This window comes from Myotis lucifugus, unplaced genomic scaffold (assembly GCF_000147115.1).
Source record: "Myotis lucifugus unplaced genomic scaffold, Myoluc2.0 scaffold_474, whole genome shotgun sequence".
Lineage (NCBI taxonomy): Eukaryota > Metazoa > Chordata > Mammalia > Chiroptera > Vespertilionidae > Myotis > Myotis lucifugus.
This window is the reverse complement of record NW_005871522.1, coordinates 220,745-230,296: the sequence shown is the minus strand read 5'-3', so window position 1 is coordinate 230,296 and position 9,552 is coordinate 220,745. Positions and strand designations below refer to the sequence as shown.

At 56.6% G+C, this 9,552-nt stretch overlaps 1 protein-coding gene across 1 annotated transcript in view; it reads right to left on the bottom strand.

Annotated features, from left to right (window-relative positions):
* SHC3 (SHC adaptor protein 3) overlaps positions 1 to 9,552 on the bottom strand; it is a 139,492-nt gene that overhangs the window by 41,899 nt on the left and 88,041 nt on the right. The window contains 2 exon segments of the mRNA XM_023744573.1: positions 1,798 to 1,924; positions 7,252 to 7,303. Coding sequence (XP_023600341.1) covers positions 1,798 to 1,924; positions 7,252 to 7,303 — 179 coding nt within the window.

The window sequence follows — 9,552 nt, the reverse complement described above, 5'->3', positions numbered from 1 at the left end:
GGCCGATGGGGAGGTTATGGCTCTTCCCTGTCACACACAGAGCCAGGCCCGTGGGGGGAGGGGGGGTTGGGGCGCCACCCTCTATCACCCACAGAGCAGGGCCGATCAGGGGGTTGGGGCGCCGCCACTGTCACACTCAGGGCAGGGCCAATGGGGAGGTTATGGCTCTACCTCGTCACACACAGAGCAGGGCCCCGTGGCGGGGGTTGGGGCGCTGCACCCTGTCACACACAGAGCCGCAGGGCGATCAGGGGGTTGGGGAGCTCCCCCCTATCAGGCACAGAGCAGGGCTGATCAGGGGGTTGGGGCACCTTCCCCTGTCACACACAGAGCAGGGCGGATAGGGAGGTTGTGGCCCCGCCCCCTGTCACACACAGAGCCGCAGGGCGATCAGGGGATTGGGGAGCTCCCCCCTATCAGGCACAGAGCAGGGCTGATCAGGGGGTTGGGGCACCTTCCCCTGTCATGAACAGAGCAGGGCAGATAGGGAGGTTGTGGCCCCGCCCCCTGTCACACACAGAGCCGCAGGGCGATCAAGGAGTTTGGGCGCTGCCCCCTGTCTCGCTGATCCCGGTGCCCGGAGCCTCGCTGCTCCGCTGATCCCGGTGCCGGGAGGCATATTACCCTTTTACTATATAGAATAGAGGCCTGGTGCATGGGTGGGGGCCGGCTGGTTTGCCCTGAAGGGTGTCCTGGATCAGGGTGGGGGTCCCCACTGGGGTGCCTGGCCAGGCTGGGTGAGGGGCTGAGGGCCGTTTTCCGCTGGCGGGTGACTGAAGCTCCCAACCGCTCCTTTTTTTCTTTCTTTCTTTTTTTTTTTATTCTGGGCCAGCTTTAGCTCTGAGGCCTCGCTGCTGAAAACATTGATACAATGTTGTGGTCAGGCTGGCTGAAGCCCGGCTGACTAAAGCCAGTTTCTGGGGTTTTGTTTAGCTTCTATATTTGCAACATAGTTGCTTAGAGTTGCAGCTGAGAGGCCAGCAAGTCAGGCGGGGAACGTTGGAGTTCGCCATCACTGGAGCAAGCAAGCCTCCCTGTTCGCTTCAGTGCATGGCTGCAGGCCGCCATCTTGGCTGACAGTTAATTTGCATAAGGATATGCTGATTAGCCAATGGGAAGGGTAGCGGTCGCACGCTAGTTACCATGTTTCTCTTTTATTAGTGTAGATTAAATCTCTCACAATTCCTGTTCACATTTACTATCATATTTAACACTTAAAATAATAGTCCTGCCAAGGCACTATTCTTATTTTACAGAGAAATACATATCCACATGAAGAGACCCAGACTGGGTAAAGAACTTGACCAGGGCCACATTGAGTTTCTGAGCTGCAAAGGCCAATACAGCCGACTGACACTGGTCATTCCAGGCACCGGGCCTCACAGAGAGCCTCTGGGCAGGAGGCTGCTGGACCACGATGCCACGGACAGTGGACATGAGAACCTGAGGGGGCACCCAGAGGAGGTGGCATGTGGAAACATCACATGGCTGCACAAGAAGCAGAGCAAAAAAGTGTTACAATGCTTTTTTGTAACCTTGGCTACTATCACTATAGTTTCCAGAAAAAATGTTTTTCTAAACCTTCAGAGCATCGCCCGTGTGTCCGCTTCCATCTGCCAGCTTCCTCCGCGCCGCACCCCACGCCCCGCGCCCGGGTGTCTCGGAGCCCAGGCAGCCCTGCCTCGCGGAGAGCGCACCTCGGGGAGCCGGCGTGGTTTTCTCCTGTTGAGAGTTTTGTTTCTAAGGAGGAAGGTGCTACATTGCAGCAAGGCCACTGCAAAGAACAGCACTACTCACCGGTCGTGGAGGGCAGGGACCTTGGAAGGACAGCGCAAATACTGCTTGAACCGGAGCTCGAAGGCTTGTCCGATGGCGCCGATGACGTCCTGGGCCAGCCCGTCGCAGCACTCCAGGATGTGGCAAGCTGTGGGAGCAGCGCGCAGGCCCGTTAGAGGCACACGGAGCGCCAGGCCTGCACAGCAGCCCTCCTGAGGGCGGAACAGTCAGCCCCAGTGAGGAAAGGGGGTCAGGGGTGCGTGTGTCCTTCTTAATGTGTCCCGGGGCTCCTCCTGCAGCTGAACCCCAGGGCCACCATCGGATGCATTCCTCAACAGCCTGTTCTCGCTGAAATTAAAAATCAATCCCTTGTGACAGGAGCCCGCGATCCCTCAAGGACACACTGTCCTGTGACCCGGCTGCGGCACATCCACGTGGAACCTTCAGAGAAAGGAGGGTCGCGTGGGGAAAGGCAAGAGAAGGCCCCGCCTCTGCCCTAAGAGGTAGTGACTGCCCGTGGCATCCTACCGAGCGCCAGCCTCTCCTGCGGTCCGCGGCTGATGGGACAGGGCTCTCCCTGGAGGAGACAGACGTGTCCCACTTCACCTTTCTCTGGGCTGCAGCTCGCATGTAAGTGCATTTAGGGCGGCTCGTCCTGGAGCACGGCAGGCGCCCAGCGGGGAGGAGGCATTCCCACGCGTGTTCTCAGGCACAGAGCCCCGCATGTGCTCCGGCCGCAGGAGGAGCCAGCACAGGGAGGCGCCTGCGCGTGGGAAACGGGCAGGAGGGGCAGAGACCGCACTGCCTTGAAGTCGGCTGACCTGCAGCGCGATGCTGCCTTCTCTGCACAGAGCCAGTGGTGCTCCCCTGGGTGGCAGCTGCCAGGCCGCCCCGGGCTGGAGGGGCCCAGCCCTGAGGACAGGGGGAGCTCTGCCAGGAGGAAAGGGGTTGCCCCGCACTGTGGCCGCCATGCAGTCCTCGGACAACTAGGCCTGACAAGGGATGGTCCCAGGAGACCACGTCCCAGCTGTATTTTTGTTATTGACCATTGAGACTAGCTTTTAAGTATCAGCCCACGTGGGCACAAGCAGCGCCTGTGACACAGCTGTTAGGGTGCCAGTTACCGCTGGCTGACAGGAACGTCCATGTCTTTCCAGCTGAAGGGAAGGAGGAGCCGAGGCTGGTGAGGGAAAGACAGCTGGTCCCCCCACACCCCAATTTCCAGACCCACACGCCACCCCCAGCATTGGCAGCAGCCACCGGAGTGGCTGGCCTTCCTTTGGAAAACCAGAATACAGACCGGGAGGGAACCATGTGACCCTCTGGTATAAGAAAGTCAAGGTCAAGGGCCCAGCAGGTGCAAAGGCCCCGAGGCAGGTGCTGCCTTGCTATTCAAGGAAGAGCCAGCAGTCTGAGGAGCTGGAGGCGGGCGGGAGTGGTGGGGAATGAGACAGGTGAGAGCAGGACTGAGCTCGCTAGGGCCCTGTGCACGGTGATGAGACTTGCACCACGTGGAGGGAGGAAAGGCAGACCTGTGGCTTGTCGGTGTGCGGGGCTGTGAGACTTCTGCGTGCAGAGTGCGCAGGCGCCGGCTCTCAGCCAGAGCCCAGCGGGACGGGCATTCAGAGTGTCTGGCACAGGATGTCGGAAGCCCAGGGCCTGGCTTGTTTGTACAGTCACTGTTAACAACAGCCAAGTGTGGAGCAGCCTAAATGTCCACTCACAGGAAACCCACCTCCTCCAGCTTAAAAAACACACCATCGCTCCCCCTCTCCCACCCGCCACACCGTGCAGGTGAGGTTTTGTCTGCGCAGGAGTGGGAGTTAGAGCAAGTGCTGTGTTGTTTGCCCCCAGTGACATCAGAGCATTTAGGCCTTTCCCGGGAAGTCACCTCCTGGGCCCGACCACTGCCCAAGGCCAGAGCAGCCCGAGTTCTGTTGAAACAATCCTCTGCTGTTAGAGAAGCCGGCAGTGGGCAGGTGTGGCCACTGGAGGCAGCATTCCCACGCGGGTTTCCTGCCCAGGCCGTTCCCCAAGGTTCCCATACAACTCGATGGCGTGGGTCAGAGGTCTTTCGCCTTCCACCAGGTTAACTACAGAAGCATGGATTCTTGACACCAGGTTCTCCTGTAAATAACTTCTAGCTAAACCCAAAGACATGCAAAATGCATAGGCAGGAATCATCATGGAAGCTCTGACCCAACTCTGAGGGATTTTGACAGAAGGCTTTCTGGGACCCAGATTTGTCTTGACACCTGCCCGCCTTGAGGAGCTGTGCCTGCAGCCACGGGACCACGCCGGCCCATCCACTGGGGCTCTGCGTGGGGAGTTAGCTATCTAAGAGCCCAGACAAGAACATTTACTATTTACTCCCAGAATGTCTTGCTAATCTGACTCCGAATGGCAGAGGCCATTCTTGCTGCATTAACCTCGCTGCCTGGCCCGGGGGGTGGGGTGGGGGGTGGGGGGCGGAGAACAGCAGCTCCTCACTAGAAAGGGGTAACTGGGATGGACACATGAGCTGAGGCAAAGCGTGCTCCGAGATCATGTTCATGGCGAAACCGTGAGCCCCTCCCTGCACCGAGGCTGGGCCTGCTGTGGGGACAGAGCCCTGGTGCAGGGAAGGCTGCAAACTCCCTCGGAGGGTGGGTCTGGCCCCTCCCTGGACCGGAGCTGTGGCTGCTGACAGTACACGTGGCAGGACTGGGGCTGTGCCTGGCCTTTCGGAGGCCTGGAAGCTTCCCCTTTGGTGTCTCAGAGCTGAGAGTTGCCAGGTGAGAAGTCCTGCGCCTGATAGCCTCTCGGGCTCCCTGGGGAGGGAAAGGCTCAGACACCTTGGCCGTCTGGTCATCCCTTCCACGGTGTCAGGCGTGGAAGCGAAGTAAACTTGGACCCTCTGGACCGGGCCACCCAAGTCCACCCCGTGCCCCCACTGACGCCACATGGAGCAGGAGAGTCGGCCGGCTGAGCCCTGCCGGGATCCTGACACTTAATCTTAAGTGACAGGCGACAGGTAATTGGCAGGAAGGAGCGCGTGTCCCCCACCAAGTATCTCAGAGGGCCCAGTGACAGGGTGCCCCAGCACTGCCGTGCGCAGGGCCAGTATCCGCCTCACTGGCACTGCACGCTGCCCCTGGGGGAGCCGGACACAGCACCCACGGGATGTGGAATGGAATCTGATTTCCATGACTGTGAAAAGGCCCTGTGGGCGAAGGCACTCCTGGGCATGGCTCTGAAACGAGACAGCAGCCTGCACACTTCCACGGCCCCAAGTCCGACTGCACTGGGCCCAGCCCCTCCCTCCCCCTCTGGAGCCTCATTCCTGCTGTGAAAAGGCTCCCTGGCGGGCCGGCTCTCAGAGGCTTGAGCCCTGACTTACCAAAGCTCCCCTACGTGACTCTAAAGTGTAGCTCACTGAGAGCCACTGACCGAGGAGTCCCTGAGGACGTCAGAAGCGCATAGGACTGCTCCAAGTTGACTTTAACAACCGTTAACCCCGGGTGGAAATGGAATTCTCTGCCGGGGAGGTGCATTCTGCCCCTCCCCCTCCCGACCTCATGAGACTTCGGGGTGGTTGAAGGGTTGGCCTCTGTCATGGGTTAGTGTCCTCAGTGAGAGAGGTGCCCTTCATCGGAAACAGGGCTGCTGCAGACTGACTAGCTAGGGCGAGGTCAGCTGGACGGGTGGGTCTGACCCAGCACATCTGGTCCCTGTAAGGTGGCCCCGGGAAGCCAGAGGCACATTCAGGCTCCGGCCACGCGAGGGCTGAGGGCATGGGGAGGCACCCGCGTGCCCAGGAGGCAGGCACCTGCCTGGAAGCTGGAAGAGGCAGGAAGGACTCTGCCCTGCAGCCTCCAGGTCGGCAGCTGACCTCAGCGTTCCGCCTCCAGAGCTGGGAGACAGGGGTCCTGTTGCTGTGAGGCTCCTGGCTGTGGCGTTTGTACAGCAGCCCCAGCAAACCGAGAGCACGGCCTCCACCTGGGAGGAGGAGCTGGCGCTGAGCTGCCCCAGTCTGCCCTCTCAGACAGTCACGTGCATGTTATGTAAGGCCCTTGGCATCTCTCCTCAAACCCGTTATGTAAGGGCTGCTTCAGTTCAGACGTGGTCAGCCAGAGCATGTTAGCAAGGGGTGCTGGGACAGTCCTCAACTCACCCAGACCCTCTTGTCCCTGTTCCCTCCACCCTGAAATCTTTGTCCTTATCCTGGCTCTGGGTTAGGAGTGACAATGTGGCGATTAGAGCACGTTATCTGCATTAGAACACCTCATCTATGAACCCCCAGACACCCCAATGCCAGCTTCTAGGGGAGCCCCAACATACCTGGAGAAGAATGACAGCCAACACTCTTTGTAAGATCTCACCTTCATTCCCAAGACAGAGAAGGCCGCCCCACCAACCACTGCTTTCCAGCCCAGGGCTGGGGAAGTCTCCGATGGAAAGCGCCCTCACTCACTTACAAGGCACCGCAAACGTCCCGCCAGTCTGCGTGCTCATTTGCAAGGTGCACTGATGCGTCAATCACCTGGCCTTTCCCCTGCACACGCCTCATCAGGGGCCACAGAACATGCGGGAAGGAAACGCAGCCCCGGGGCTCCATAGACCTGAGGGCAGATGGCGGTGAAGCCGCGTCCTGGACCAGGTAGCCTGGTCTCTCTGGGCTGGCTTGAAAATGGAATGCTAAGATCTCATTTGTATTGAAATGTAAAAAGAAGGAAGTATGTGTGCAAGTACCAGAATAAACTGCTGCCCACTAGGAAAACGTCGGTACCGGGTGCTGGGTGGGAAGAGAGGCAGCCAGTGGGTGGGGGAGGAAAGCATCGCTTTGTGCTGTGTTGACACCTCTGGTGATGGTGGGGGAGGTCTGAATTGGAGTTGCTGGCGAACCAGTGGCCGCCTGGTACTTCAGGGCAGCACCCTTCGTCAGCCACCCCCAGGCTTGTGAGCCTCGGTGAGTGGGGCTTGGTTTTAAGTGGTAAATCGGGGTGGTGGTGTGCAAGGAGAGTCTAGGAGTAAGGGCCCGTGAGGAGAGAAAGCACTGGAATGCCTCGGGCCCCACACCCCACCTGGGTAGCCCCGAGGGGCAGAGGGTGACAGCACCTAAGCCTGGACACCAGTCCTGTGCGGGGCAGCACCAGGCTCCTGGGAGACTCGGCAGAGGACACCGGAGCTCAGCCCATCTGGGCGGCTGATCTGTAGTCTTCGGTGTGCAACGGGGCCACTTTCAAGGTCTGAGGGCAGCGGCCCAGAGGGGGCAGGTGCTGCGAGCACGCCGGCCGATACAGGTGTGCGTTTGGAGCTCACAGGCCCAGCCAGGTGTGCCGCGCACATCACCGCCTGCGACCCTCAATGACCATGAGCGGTGTGAGGTGCGCTGGCTCACGGCGAAAGGGCTGAGCTGGGGGGCATGTCTGTGTGAACCTCAAGGGTCGAGCCTGTGTGTTTGAGGAGAGATGCCAAGGGTCAGGCATTGCTTACCTCTGCGGTTAACAGGGTCCTTCGCTACATACGCAACGTAGTCCGTTGTGTCCTGTCAAAAAAATCAGACATCCACGTCACTACAGTGCACAGACCAGCTCAGGGCGACAAGCCGTCCAAACAGCCCCTGGGGCGGCCTTTCTCACACCACACCATGGCATGGCGGGGATCGCGGGGACCTTGTGCATTGCAGATTCGGGTGGGGGAGGGCGCGGATCACTGAGGAGCTTTAAGAACAGTCTCAGCTCCCAGGAAACCGGTTTTATGAATTGGGCGTGAGGCCTGGGGATGGGGATGTTTGAAAGCTGCCCAGATGATCCCAATGTGAACGGAGGCTGAGAGCACTCCGGCAGCTCTGTCTGCTCAGCGAGCCTCTACCTCCAGTCTGACCGTGCCCGCAGCTCTGTTACCATGACCACCCCGTGCCAAGTGCCCCTCCGCCTGTGTAAGCACCAGCTGTCCCTGGACTCCTCCCCAACAGGAAACTGAGTGCTCAGGGCCCTGCACTCTCCTACCTGCTCTCCACTGTGGGGTGTAACACCCCCTGGTGACAGTGTTGTTCAACTCCAAAACTGTCCTATTTCTCAATGGCATCAGCATCTGACAGTTTAAGGTTCAGATAGGCCACTTACTGATTTTGTGATCAAGGGCCTTATGCAAATCTTACATACTCATGGGTACTCAGCAAATGTTTATTTTCCCCCTTTAACTGGAGCTGGTGTCAGACCCCTTGCAGGGCTCGAACACAGACTGCACAGTCCCGCCTAGGGCTTCTATGCGCTGGGCCCGAGGGGAGGCCACAAAGGTGTGCTTTTGGCAAGTCCGCAGGTCCTGCTGCGGCCGCTGGCCTGGGCCTCCCTGAAAGCTGCTGGTAGGGGACACTCAGCAGGGGGTGCTCCATGGTTCTTTTTTTTTTTGGACATAAGTAGTGATTTTATTTATTTTTTAAATCTTTATTGTTCAGATTATTACAGATGTTCCTCTTTTATGCCCCCTAGCTCCCCTCCACCAGGTTCCCACCCCACTCCAGGCCTTCCCCCCGCCCCACTGACCTCGTTCATATGTAAGCTCTTTGTCCAGTCTCTTCCCGCACCCCCCACTTCCCCTTCCCCCTGAGAATTGTCAGTCTGCTCCCTTTCCATGCCCCTGATTCTATTACATTCACCAGTCTGTTCTGTTCATCAGGTTTTTTATTCATTTGATTTTTAGGTTCACTTGTTGATAGATATGTATTTGTTGTCACTTTGTTGTTCATAATTTTTTCTCTTTACCTTTTCTTCTTCGAGAATACCCTTTAGCATTTCATATAATACTGGTTTGGTGCTGATGAACTCCTTTAGCTTTTTCTTGTCTGTGAAGCTCTTTATTTGACCTTCAATTCTAAATGATAGCTTTGCTGGGTAGAGTAATCTTGGTTGTAGGTTCTTGCTATTCATCACTTTGTATATTTCTTGCCACTCCCTTCTGGCCTGCATAGTTTCTGTTGAGAAATCAGCTGACAGTCGTAGGGGTACTCCCTTGTAGGTAACTAACTGTTTTGCTCTTGCTGCTTTTAAGATTGTCTCTTTGTCTTTTGCCCTTGGCATTTTAATTATGATGTGTCTTGGTGTGGTCCTCTTTGGATTCCTCTTGTTTGGGGTTCTCTGCGCTTCCTGGACTTGTAAGTCAATTTCTTTCACCAGGTAGGGGAAGTTTTCTGTCATTATTTCTTCTAATAGGTTTTCAATATCTTGCTCTCTCTCTTCTTCTGGCACCCCCATAATTTGGATGTTGATACACTTGAAGTTGTCCCAGAGGCTCCTTACACGATCTTCGTATTTTTGGATTCTTTTTGCTTTTTGCTTTTCCAGTTGGGTGTTTTTTGTTCCTTCATATTTCAAATCTTTTACTTGATTCTGGGATCCTCTAGTCTGCTGTTGAATCTCTGTATATTATTCTTTATTTCAGTCAGTGTATGCTTAATTTCTGATTGGTCCTTTTTTATATCCTTGAGGGTCTCTATAAATTTCTTGGAGGTTTCTAGAAGATTCTTGAGTAACCTTATAACTGTGGTTTTTTAACTCATCCATTTCTTTCATTTGTGACTTATTTCTTTGTCTCCACATTTTGGCTGCTTCCCTGTGTTTGTTTCTATGTACTGGGTAGCTGCTGAGTCTCCTTGAGTTGATAGAGTGGCCTTGTGTGGTAGGTGTCCTATAGGACCCAGTGGCTCAGCCTCCCCAGTCACCTGAGGTGGATGCTCTTGGTGAACCCCTTTGTGGGCTGTTTGCACAGTCTTGTTGTAGTTAACCCTTGATTGCT